Genomic DNA, 14,303 nt, shown 5'->3' on the forward strand with positions numbered 1-14,303 from the left:
ATGATTGTTGCTATACGAGATTCATTTGGATATAACATAGAAATAAAAGGATGCCTTTTTCATTTTGGGCAATCTATATGGCGACAAGTACAAAAACTTGGTTTAGTGCACGATTATACACACAATGATGAAGTGAAAAAAACGGTTCGAAGAATATGTGCCTTAGCTCTGGTGCCTATCGATGAAATAGATGAGTGTTGGTCAATTATTCATGCTGAAGCACCAGTTAATGAAAGTAACTGAAAACGATTTAATTATAATTTGATTAGTATATATAATATTTACTTTTTTTTAGACGTTATAAAACTTATGGACTATTTTGTGGACACATATTTGAATAGTGATGCATGCATGTTTGACCGGAAAATATGGAATCATTTCAACACCGATAGGACACGTACAACTAACCACCTAGAAGGTTGGCATGCAGCTTTAAACCGGAGTATAAGTCGACCAAAGCTGAACATATTTGTGTTGATAACTGAAATAAAAAATCAACAACAAAATTTTGAACTTGATCTACAAGCCCAGAAAAACGGTAATCTAAAACTACTAACAAGAACGAGATTTACTAGTGGTCGATAATTTTATTCATCGCATTGATAGAATACGGGACACAACTGAGTATTATAAATGTATTCAAAATTGCGGCGGTCGTGCTATTTTAAAAAACAATACCGATGTTGAATTGTCGAAAAAACACGATCATCCAACACATGGAGTTGAGTTAGCGAATCATGGTTTTAGAAATAAACTGAAAGTAAGTAATATTTGTATTAATTAAAAATAAATAAATTACAAATTTATAAATTATTAGGAGGAAATTTCGAATAATCCAACAAAACCAGAACCTAAAGCATTTAAAGAAATAAGGAGATCTGTAATTACTTCAGGAATACAAGGTGCTACAAACTCTGAAATTGTAGATGCTATTCCAGTATTTACTAGCATAAAAAGTTCCGGTTACAGAAAAAAAATGAAAATGATTCCCCCTTTACCGTTGAAATTATGCGATTTAACGATTGAAGGTGACTGGCGTTCTACAAACGATGGGAGAGATTTTTTATTAGGTAATTATTTTACATTATTTTAAAATTTAAATACTGTGTGTTATAGTAATATGTGTATTATGTATATACATTATTTAGGTTCAGAAGGAAATGATGAAAAAATAATTATATTTGGAACAGATGGATTTTTAAAACGACTTTGTAGCAGTGAAATCGTTTTCATGGATGGGTACATTTAAATCTGCCCCCAAATTATTTATGCAAATATACACATTACACTGTTTTATAATGGGTGTTATGGTGCCAATGGTTAGTATGTTATCATTTAAAATATGTAGTACATTTTTTTATTACATTTATTTCATTATATTTTTTAAAGATTTTATTTTTTATTATTAATATTTAATTTTATACATTTATAAATTATAAATTAAATATATAAATTTATATATTTAGATTTATGCTCTTTTACCGAATAAAAGCACTAGTACGTATACGAGAATGTTCAATATAATTAAAGAAGCTGCTTTGAGAAATGATTTGGCTTTCAAGCCCAAAATATTTCAAATTGATTTTGAAATAGGAATGATTGTTGCTATACGAGATTCATTTGGATATAACATAGAAATACAAGGATGCCTTTTTTCATTTTGGGCAATCTATATGGCGACAAGTACAAAAACTTGGTTTAGTTCACGATTATACACACAATGATGAAGTGAAAAAAACGGTTCGAAGAATATGTGCCTTAGCTCTGGTGCCTATCGATGAAATAGATGAGTGTTGGTCAATTATTCATGCTGAAGCACCAGTTAATGAAAGTAACTGAAAACGATTTAATTATAATTTGATTAGTATATATAATATTTACTTTTTTTTAGACGTTATAAAACTTATGGACTATTTTATGGACACATATTTGAATAGTGATGTATGCATGTTTGACCGGAAAATATGGAATCATTTCAACACCGATAGGACACGTACAACTAACCACCTAGAAGGTTGGCATGCAGCTTTAAACCGGAGTATAAGTCGACCAAAGCTGAACATATTTGTGTTGATAACTGAAATAAAAAATCAACAACAAAATTTTGAACTTGATCTACAAGCCCAGAAAAACGGTAATCTAAAACTACTAACTAAAATGAAATTTCGAAAGCTTGAAGAAACATTAAAAAATGCAAAGGATAGGTAAATATTATAAAATAATTAATTTTTACATGTATGATAGTTGTTATATAATTAGTTTTTATTTTTTTTAGATTGAAATTAGAAGAAATCTCTTTAATAGAATATGTCGATATAATAAAATATCATATAATCATACAATAATTTTATAACTTTTTTTATTTATATTTACTTTTTTATATATATATATATAACATATCTTATATTTTATACATGAATAATATTTATACTTACTTTACTTTTATTTTATATATGTTACCGGAATAGATGAAAATTCAGGAATTGTCGGCATATCCTAGTCATTGTTGACAATGGCTGAAAAGATTAGACAATGTTGGATATTTCGTAGTTTTATCAACATTTCCGTATTATATTAGGCAATGTTATAAATCCGAATAGAAAAAAATATCGACACCGCGCTTTATCGGTAATCGATCTGATTATGGAACATAGCTATCTATATTATTACTTATTACTTATCCTGTTTTATGTTATCGTTTTTATTGCTTATAACTTATAATAAAATTGACTATACAGAACTATCGTAGGTATCGTTATGGTCACATCCCCAAAGTGACTGTACACTGTACAGTACTGTTTGTGCATTGAAGTAGTGAATAGTAACGTGTAATAACTAATAACATTGTTATTTTTTTCAACAATCTCCTTAAAAATGGATTTAAATGAAATGCGCATAAAATTTGATAATGCAATTCTATTATTAATTGAATCGAAACGCCTACGATATTCTTATTATCAACGGTAAAGATCGTCTTATTAAGACTATAACCAATGCGTCAGAGGGTGTGCGTTATTATGTAAAAAATGAAGAGTTGTTTGATATAATTCATTCTACACATACAGCAATCGGTCACGGAGGCCGAGACCGAATGATGGCTGAACTTAAATTAAAATACGCGAATGTGACAAAGGAAAAAATAATGGTTTATTTAAGTCTATGTTCTGATTGCCATAAAAAATCTTCAAATCCAAAAAGAAGGCTTGTATCAAAACCTATTTTACATTCGGCATACAACTCACGTGCTCAACTGGATTTAATAGATATGCAATCACAGAGCGTAAATGATTTCCGATTTATAATGAATTACCAAGACCATCTGACAAAGTTCGTTGTACTTAAACCATTAAAAACAAAACGTGCGGAAGAAGTTGCACATAATTTACTAGATATTTATACAACATTTGGAGCACCAGCCATACTGCACTCAGACAATGGAAGAGAGTTTGTTAATAATACTATAAACGAACTTCATGCTATGTGGGGTGATGTAAAAATTGTTCATGGGAAACCTCGACATAGTCAGAGCCAGGGCTCTGTCGAACGCGCCAATCGAGATGTGGAGGATATGTTGGCTACATGGATGGCCGAGAACAAAAGTAGTGATTGGCCGTCTGGATTAAAATTTATACAGTTCCGAAAAAATCGCGCTTTTCATTCAGGTAAGAATTATTTAAATAATTATATTTCTTATAATATTTGTACTATTTGTAACTTTTTGTACTATTTTTGACTGATTAATTTTCGTATAACGCACGTCTATTATGTTATTAGAAATAAATAAAATAACAACATATACGACAATTAATAACAAATTTTTTTATAATTTTTTCAATAATAATAATTTTTTTAAATTTTAATAAAAAGTTGGCAACTTCGCATCTAATTTCACGCGCAATCGTAAAAAACATAATATTACCTTTATACATTTAATAAGATAACATTTTTAGGTATTGGAAGATCACCGTATGAGGCAATGTTTGGATGTTCAGCTCGATTAGGCGTAGCGTCAATAGGTTTACCTATGGATGAAATAGACTGCTTACAATCTGAAGAAGATATTGAGAATATTTTACAAGTTTGTGAAGCTCAGAATGACCATCTTGGTTCAGATTCACTGGACTCTGAACAATGTCATACTACACAAGTTGAAGAAAATGAACCAGGAACTGAAAATAACTCAGAACTTAGTATGAAACAATAAAATTAATGTCTACTATAGTGTATATTTTATTTTAATATAAATAATTTTATAGTTAATCAACGACAGCAGAAAATTCAACACGAACGAGCATTATCTGTTAAATGTTTAGAGAAACAAGCGAAAAAAATAGTAAAAACATCTAATTCAAAATACCCTGAACTTGAAGTAGGAACATCTGTGCGTATCTTTATTCCTGATGTTGACCGAGCTCGTGGCTCTCCACGAAATGTATTGGCAGTTATAACTGATGTGAAAGATAATTTATATAAATTATGTAAGCATAAATTGTATAATTATTTTAAACAACTTAATATAATTTAATATTTTATTATATTATTTTTTTTTACTATTTATTATTATTATTTTTATAGGTACAGAAAATGGATTTCTGAAACATAAGTATACCAGGACAGAAATCAACCCATGCAAGGAGAAGCTTCTAGATCTTGAAACGGTTGTAAGTAAATTGAAAGAGGGAGGAGAAATAACTCTCCGTGAAGCAGCTGCCTTACGTTCGCTGCGGGATGACGCCTTGAGGCGTCATTTCTATCGTTTCCCATGTGCGGATGACGCCTTAAGGCGTCATTTATACATTTATTTTCAACTATTTTTAATTTTGTCAGCGTTGCGGTTTAACCTTTTTTTTTTCGCCAGTGTTGTTCAGTACATATTACTGTATATGTGTGTGCAATCCGTATCTCAATTTTTCTATTTTAACGACTACGATAAGACTTGGACGGGGAATACTTTTATATTATTATTTCATGTTATTTTAGCATTATTTTATCAGTTGTTCGCGTGTGATCGACAGTAAAATACGTAATTTTTACTATCCGTTATTTGACAATTTAATTGACGTATTTTATTCTTATTTTTTTACAATATGAGTAATGAATTAAATGAATCTGGTCCATCTCGACCAAAGCGCATTTGTACGAAACCATTTATAACCAATATTGTAATAAAATATTAAAGTATTTGAATGATAATTATTTTTATTTATATATTTATACGATGACGCCCAATGGCGTCAAACAGCGTCTGGCTAAAAAATTATTCAATGACGCTGATGACGCCAATAGGCGTCATAAAAAAAAACACGTAAATTTGACCAGCACCGGGGAATGGGTATACAAAAATCAAGCCGCAGCGAACGTGTTAACAGCATTTCTGGATCCCAAGGTTTTACGAGATGCCACTGTAAAACACAGTGTAAGACCAATAGATGTGCTTGTCGTGCATCTACTAGATTATGTAACTCTAAGTGTCATAACAGTCTACCGTGTAACAATAAAGATTAAGATTATGATTTATAATAAATAGCTAATAAGTATTATAATTTATAATATATTATTATTATTATAAAGATTAAGAATTTAAGATTATGATTTATCCTAAATAGCTCATAAATAATATAATATATTATTCGATTTTTAATATTATCATCAATGCCTTCTTTCATTAGGAATTGTCATAAATGACTAGTTATTGACGTTAATTCCTTACTAAATCAGGCCTTATCGTTATTGACTAGTCATTGTCAACACTGACTGAATGTCATCTTTTCCGGTAACATATATAATAATTAAATAATGTATCTACTGATTTAATGGATTAATAATCATTTATACATGATACATTTGTATTTACTTTTATTTTTTAATAAGTCAGTGAATTGGGAGTCGGCAAATTGGGAACATGTAAATAAATAGTCGGCGAACTGGGGTGTCGGCAAACTGGGATGTCGGCAAATTGGGAAGACACGGTTTTATCTACGTGCGTTCTAATTACTTCTAAATTACCAGTCAACGGCAAAACATACTGGGAATGCCAAAAATTACGTAGAAAAGACGTAGGTACGATTCTCACGCCGGAAATTTTCTACTTTAACTGACACCCTTATTTGCGAATTTTTTTGGGGGACTTTGTCATATTTTTGACGAAAAAAATTATGGTGAAATCAGAATTTGGCGCTCGGACTTAGTTGCCAAGTTAAACCCTTTTTCACAATTCTCTTAAATAGCTAGTTTAGTCAGTGGTAATCAAAGCGGTTGAAGTGCATTGGACACAACTCCCATTCTCAACACAGCCCGTCCGGAGTTCAAGACCGAGACGGCCAATCAAATTTTTTCCACTTTTTTTAAAAAAATTTTTCAAATTTTTCTGGAGATTTCCATTTTCCGAGCGGGGTCATTTGCTTTTATGTTACACCGAGTCACCCGGCGGCGTCACTCGTTCGCTACGCTCGCTCGGACAATTAAAAACGAAAATATCCTTCGATTTGCTATACAACGCCACCTCAAGTAGGTCACAGGGACAGGACAAAATCCCAGAAACGAACAGTGATAGTGAGCGTTTCGGCACTCGTCGCTCCGCTTCGCAAATCGAAAATATCCCTCGATTTGCTATGCAACACCACCTCAAGTAGGTCACAGGACCAACAGAAATGCATTTCAGTTGCAACTCGATACTAAGTTTGGTTCATTTAAAAAATCCCAGTGGGTGCATTGGCACCCACTGGCCCCCCCTGCGGGCGCTCCTGAACGCTCCGCTCCTCGACTATGTCGCTTTGCTTCGCAAATCTAAAATTAACTCGGTTTTTTCCATACACACCATCAAAGGAAGTAATTATTACTAGATAAGATAGCCATATCCAATAACAAGCTACTAAATAAGATAAAAATATAAGATTACAAAAACGTCGTGCGTAAGGTATACAAGTTTCATAGTGTTTTTTTCAACGTAAAAGAGGTTGTAAACTCGACACTCGTATACAAAGATGTCAAAAACACACTTAAATTTATTCGACATTAAAGGATTTTCAATTGAAAATGACGGATTAGGTTTAATTATTAAACTACAAGACTTTGGAGCTTTATCAAAAGAAATAAAATGTGTTCGAGGTCATATCATGCGTTTGGTCCATGACCAAACTGTATTGGACAAATATAAATGGATGTGTAGACAAAAAAATAGCGTTCAACTATAGGTAATTTATAATTATATAAAATAATTAAAATACATGTAAAAATAAAAACTAACTTTTAAATAAATAAAAAAATCTGTAGTATATCCTTGAGGAAAGGCACATTTTTTGCAAGATCGCATAAGAGTTTTCTCGATATATGTGGATTTGTGAATTTATGGGTCATGAGCTGCACTTTCCCGATCATCCAACTTCAATTACGACTTTCCAACCAAACGATTGTCGGCTGGTCTTCGTTTTGTCGGAAAATTTGTTATAATGCAATGATAATACGTAAAGTGAAGTTAGGCGGATACGGACACACGGTGGAAATAGACGAATCAAAATTCGGTAAACGGAAGCACCGTCGGGGCCACAGAGTTGAAGGGCAATGGGTTTTCGGTGGATATCAGCGTGAAACCAGAAATTGTTTCATGATTCCTGTGGAAAATCGAACCGCCAATACATTGTTGGAGATAATAAAAGATTGGATAAAACCTGGCACTACAATAATTTCGGATTGTTGGAAGGTATTTTTTTTTTTTAAATTGTACGTATATAAATATTACTTGTCAAATAATTTCAGGCGTACAACACATTGAATAATGAAGGCTATAATCACCTAACGGTAAACCATAGTCTTCATTTCAAAGATCCCGAAACTGGTGTACATTCAAACACGATAGAAAGTTCGTGGCGTCATGCAAAAGCATCGATGTCCCAATACTACCGTAAGAAGGAATTTTATGCAGGATATTTGGCAAAATATATGTTCATAAAGCGATGCCGAGCATTTAAGTTGGATCCTACAGAACAATGTTTGATAACTTAAATTTTTTATAGAGTTCTTATGCATTGCACATTCAGAGGTAATTTCCGAGAGATACATACAACAACAAAAAAACGTCCTTTGATAGGACAAGCGATGGAAAAAGTGATTCCATCAATTTGTGTTGGTGGACTATCAAGGGAAACATATCGAGAAAGAGAAGCAGTACGTCTCATGAAAATAGGTATTTAAATTTCCATTTATTGAATTGGCAACTTTGAAACTTTTATTCTAGCATAATTTTATTCAATAATGAATAATTAATTACCTTGTGAAAATACTTATGTGTATCAGGTGTATTAAATAACTCATTATCTATATGTTTTAGGTGCACCTGATCCGTCTATAATTCCATCTGGTAATTCACTACGTATTTGAAAGTCACGAGTGACAACAGGCAGTCGTAGATATGAGGATGTCTTAACGTTATTAACTTTGATGAAACAGGAAGATGATTTTAAAAACATTTTGCACGATATCGGTTGTGATCCTTTCTACTTACATTACCATTGTGCTGATCAAATTCAAATCTATAGAAACTATTAAAGGAACTAGACCTAGATTGATAATTTATTGATGCTACAGGTTCGGTAGTAAAGAAGTTCTTAAAGTTGAATAAACAAAAACCAAGCACAATTTTCTTGTATGAAGAATTGGTTTATGATCCACACAATAAATGTAGTTTTACTGTAACTAACATGTTGAGTGAGAGGCATAATAGTTTAGCTATTTCAAATTGGTTATCCAGTTGGATAATTTGTGATGTTCCAAGGTCCAAAGAAACTGTATGTGATCAATCCATGGCATTGATTTCTGCTATTTCAAAATGTTTTACTCAATATACAACGCTACAAGACTATATCATAATTTGTGCTGATCTTTTGACTGAAAAAAAAGATAAAAATTCACACTTAGTACCCCATTATTTTATTAGGATTTATGTGGCTCATTTTGTAAAAACATGAAGTAAATGGATTCCATTAAAAACTATTCTGCGAAGAGTAAGAGAAGTCATTCTTCGCTTTATTGGTGTTTTAATTAAAAGTAAATCACTTATTGAAATAAAATCAATAATACTATCATTGTTTATAGTAATTACTAGTGAAACAGCTGGAAAAAATTTACATACACACGAAGAGACATCATGTGAAAAACACAAACAGATTATTATAAAAGCTACATCAACTGGATTTGTAGATGTTGAGCAACAATTTGAAGACATAATTTCTACAGCAAGTTTCAAGGATGAAGCTAAAGCGTGTGTAGAGGAGGAGTATGAACGTTCTGATCAAGGATTAGACAAACTTCATAATCCATTTGAAGAATGAGCAAAACAAATTTATGAAAATAGTAAAGCATTAATTCAGGAAACTGGTACTGAAATTAATCCTCTATATATCCCATCACTAGTCCCTACATTAATTAAATGCATGAAGCTTCTTCTATGGTCAGGTGTTATGATACCAATGTTCAACTTCGGAGAACAAACTTGTAGTTCAGCTGCAGTTGAATCTAGTTTTAAAAAATTAAAAACGGTCACTTTGAAAAATGGTGTTTTACCCACTAATATTAAAATATTTTTAGAAAATCATATTATATCTTTAAAAGGAGCATCGCTAATCCGAATAGCCAAAAATCAATCTATGTCACTATATTCTACTACTGAAGAAAATCAAAGTAACACAGATTTGAATCATTCATTTTCATTTTATTTGTTAGAAACTCATTATGTTAATGATCAACAAGATTTAGGTGATCCTTTTCTTTCAAGAACTGTGTCACCATCGTTTGTTTTCGCGAAATTCGACGATTATGACGAAAATGAAGCGTTGGTTGTAGTTGATGCAATCAATGATCAAATACATTTGAACGAAGAAATTACTTTGATTGAGCAATTGTGCTGTAAAAGTTCAAATGAATTTAATGCTGCAAATAACACAATGCAGATGCACAAGTAGATGAGGAAATAGAAAACGATAGACAAACAAGCTTTGTTGAAGAAAACGCGGCACTTGAGGAATGGAATCGTAAAAGCCTTAAAGAAAGAAAAAGTTGTTCTTATTTAGTTCCAAACCCTAGCTTAAGATATTTAAATTTGACGAACAGCAATAAAATGTAATCGTTGCCTATTTTAAAGAATGGGTCAAGATTTCAAGAACTAAAAAGTTCTAGAACTGTGAAGAAAACCGACAGAATTGTTTTGAGTAACACCTGTGCAATTGATGCATTATCATCTATACTCATGGTATGTAACAATAACTGTTGGTATAATTCTGTATTCTTATTATGTACATAATCCAATGTTCCCTATATTTTATAAATTCATTTTAGTTTGTATCAAATTTTGATGCACAGTGTTATGATAATACTAAACTTTGAATATCTATATTGTTTTAACTGCCGTTTGAAATTATAATTGTTTCAGGTGTTACGAATACCCAGATAACACTGACGACGCGCTACATAACGGCGAACGACAGTAACATCTACGTCGATAGCCGCCCACCGTTGCCGCTAGAGTGCACCCTCCCGAACCAGACATTCGCGCGCCAATACCAAAGGAAACGTTATTAACTCTACACGCGCCGTCGGCTGTCGAAGTATATATAAGTGAGCCCGGCCGACACCAAAAACAACCGATAGTTAAGCTCGAGTAACAGCTGGCTAATACTACAGAGGTTCTCGGCCACCCGTGGGAAGGCTAGAGCCACTACTGTATTCGGCCTAGATTACGAGCCGGCGCAAATTGGACCTAGCCCATGTACACGCCACGCGCAGCACACGTGTGACCAAAACCCAGTCCAAGTCCACGATTTTTAATAGTAACGCATATTGAACTCAGCCCACGCCCATGCCTTACCCATACCCATTACCCTACATATACCAAAATCTCCATCATTTCTCCCAGTATAGCTCATAAGATGACAGCAAGCCAGCAGCAACTTCTTCTCGATTTAGAATCTGAATCTGAGGACGATGAAAGGTATATAGTTTCACACCTACTCGGCAAAAAAAGAAAAAAAAGTAAAACGAATGAATATTTACGAAAAAGAGAGAGTCATGGAGAGTTTAAGTTATCCAGTGAAGTTCCAGATAGTGTGTTCAAAGAGTCGTTTAGATTAAACAGAAAACAGTTTAGTGAAGTTCATGAATTAATTAAAATGGATATCACTGGTCAAGAGTGCAATGCACAAAAACCTATTGGAAGTGAAGAAAAACTAGCAGTATGCCTAAGGTAAGCGTTTAATACCACGATTACATTTGATGGTTACTAATAATTATGACTGGCGATAAGTTAGTGTTTTGAAATAAATCGTAGGCGATCATGTACGGTTTCAAGAATCTAATAATATATTTGGTTTTTGTTTTTATCTGTTTTATGTACTTTTAATGAAAATAAGAAAATTTATTTTGCATTTCTTGACAATTTTTAGGTTTTAGGTTATTTTCTTAATTTTTTAGAACATTTTACAGTTTTGTAGCATTTTTAAAGATTTTGGATACGAAATTTGAAACTTTATTTTAAGATTTTTATATAAATATAACAAATTACAAAGTAGGTACTCGTAATTCACCAGTTTTCGACAAAATCAATTTTTTTATTTGGCTGTTACTTTAAAACTAAAAACGAAAAAAAATGTAAAGAAAAATGTTTTTTTTTTGTAAAATATTATTATTATATTATTATATTATTCAATTACACCATGTTATAACAAATCAAAAAATGTTCTTGAAGAATCGTCTTCATGTCTTGAGCAGTTTCTTTCATTTGTGTCAACTGAGCTAATCGAAGTTGAATTCGATGCAGAAAAAAATTCAGGGTATCCTTGCGTTAAGGCACAAGATAATGAACTAGTAGGCTGGGGTGTTATTGAAATAGCACGTTGTGTGTTCATCTGATAAGTTTGGTTAACTTCACGTTTGTCTGTGATTTCATCCTCAGCTTTATCTTCGGCATCAGAAACAGCTTGAAACAAATTTCTTCTGACTTCTCTTTGGTATTTTGTTGGAAGACCTTTAGTGATGTTGTACATAGACATAAAAAATTGATACAAAGCATCATTTTTTAATTCTTCTTGCTTTTGTGTTTTTGCAACAAGACTCTGACGTAATTCATCCCTCTTTTTTGCTCTCTTGTCACTTTCCTCAATAAACTTTCGCATAACAGGATCATTAGAAATCGTGGATTTTTTAAATCTTTTACGGGCGACATTTTCAGAAGGTACGGTTGGTTCGCCATTTGTTGCTTCAATTCTGGGTTCATCAGATGGTGGAATATCAAACTCTTCCAACTGGCTTTCTTCACAGGGTAAAGTGGCCAATTGACTTTCTTCAAGGGGTGAAGTGGGATTTCCAACAGTATTTCTGTTTTTCATAAAAGGTTGGAGAAACTCCATTTGTTTTTGGTACGTCCATAGCCTAACATGTGTTGCCTGTTGCCCACTATTTTTTTGTTGTCTCCGAAGAGCTTCTCTATGACATTCTCTTAGCTTTCGCCATTGATCCTTAGCAGCTTGGGCTGTAATTAAAAATAGTCGTATAAAATAAAATACAAATTCAATCGTCAATTATTATAAAAAAATAAACAAAAAAACACACATCATTGTAAAATCAATACATTTATCACTCCGTTTAGAAACTATATCATTTTTTTCATACTTTTTTAGGTATTTGGCCACTGGTGACATGTTTAAAACTATAGCATTAAGCTATAGATTGGGGGAGAGAACAGTATCAAATATTGTAAATGAAGTATGTGCAGCTCTGTGGCATCGTTTACAACCCTTCTACATACCTGCACCAACAGTGGAAACTTGGAAAAATATTTCCTTGGATTATGAGAGAAAATGGCAGTTTTATAACTGTTTGGGTGCAGTTGATGGAAAACATATCGCCATTCGGAAACCACTTCTTAGTGGGTCTTCTTTCTACAACTATAAGCAATATTTTTCCATTGTTTTGATGGCGACTGTGGATGCAAATTATCGTTTTACAACTATAAATGTGGGTTCTATGGGTAGGTTTAGCGATGGAAACATTTTCGCCAATTCCTCGTTAGGGAAAATGCTAAACAGTGGGTCTTTACAATTGCCCGAACCAAAACCGTTACCCGGGCAAAATACAGGAACACCGTATGTCTTTGTCGGAGACGAAGCATTTCCTCTAATGCCAAATTTGATGCGTCCATATCCTAGAGCGAGAGTGACTGGCAATTATGAAAACAAGGTTTTTAATTATCGATTATCCCGAGCAAGACAAACAGTAGAAAGTAGCTTTGGAATATTAACAGCAAGATTTCGTGTGTACAAAAGACCTTTTGAATGCAAATTGGACACCATAGATAAAGTAGTGTTGGCCACAATTGTGCTTCATAATTATTTGAGAACTGATATTCTTTCAAATGCCAGTATACAGGACGAAGATGATGAAATAGCATACAGCTTTGATGAAAGTAATTTTAGTTCATTAGCACCTAATCGAAGTAGAAGTTCTAATGAAGCATTTTCAATTCGACAAAATTTCACTGAATGTTTTAATTCTAACTACGGATCTGTTGACTGGCAAAGAAGAGCAGTACAAAGGGGACAGTTTTGAATAAAAAATATGTAAATTAAGATGTCATTATTTAAGAATATTTAAATTAGGATGTTATTAATTAATAATATATAAATTAACCCTTTCAGTCCCGAATTATGATCTGGTGGAAAAAAAAAATATTTCGTGTGTTTTTTTACATAAAACATACTCAAATTAAGAGAAATTTCAAATTTTGTAATTTTCAGACTACCCAAACTTGAGTTTTGGTGACTTGCCATTATAATGGCAATTGGGAGTTAAATATAATTACTTACGCTGCCATTTTAATGGCAGTTGGGCTTTAACGTATAACACACTGTATCGTATAAATCAACTTTATTCATAACAAAATAAGCAAAGTAATTAACAATTTTTAAAAACTGATAATTAGAACAAATATAAAATTAAAAAAACAATAAGAAATTAAGTAAGTATACATATTAATTGTTATGCATAGGGTTATGCATAGGGTATGCAGTTATATCAAACAAATAAAACACTCTTGAAAGTTATAATAATAGGAAAATTAATATTATAATACAAATAAAAAAGTATAGGTACCTAAATATTGAGATTAAAGTAACATAGATATATGTTGCAGTTATAGGTATTGATATATGTAACTATATGATTATATACAATGTGGCCGTCTACAATTGTGCTTTAACGTACAACACACTATAATATCATACAAATAAACTTTATTCACAAAAAAATAAGCAAAAAAA

At 32.2% G+C, this 14,303-nt stretch overlaps 1 protein-coding gene across 1 annotated transcript; it reads left to right on the forward strand.

Moving 5' to 3' along the window:
* Positions 1-12,684: 12,684 nt before the first annotated feature.
* LOC111030049 (protein ALP1-like) lies at positions 12,685-13,593 on the forward strand. The gene has a single exon (XM_022309370.1). The coding sequence runs from the start codon at positions 12,685-12,687 to the stop codon at positions 13,591-13,593; it is 909 nt and encodes a 302-aa protein (XP_022165062.1).
* Positions 13,594-14,303: the final 710 nt, after the last annotated feature.

This window comes from Myzus persicae, unplaced genomic scaffold (assembly GCF_001856785.1).
Source record: "Myzus persicae strain clone G006 unplaced genomic scaffold, MPER_G0061.0, whole genome shotgun sequence".
Classification (NCBI taxonomy): Eukaryota; Metazoa; Arthropoda; class Insecta; order Hemiptera; family Aphididae; genus Myzus; species Myzus persicae.

Excerpts from the sequence above, each read along its gene's own strand:
- LOC111030049 (XM_022309370.1), top strand. The coding sequence starts at position 12,685 with ATGTTTAAAACTATAGCATTAAGCTATAGATTGGGGGAGAGAACAGTA.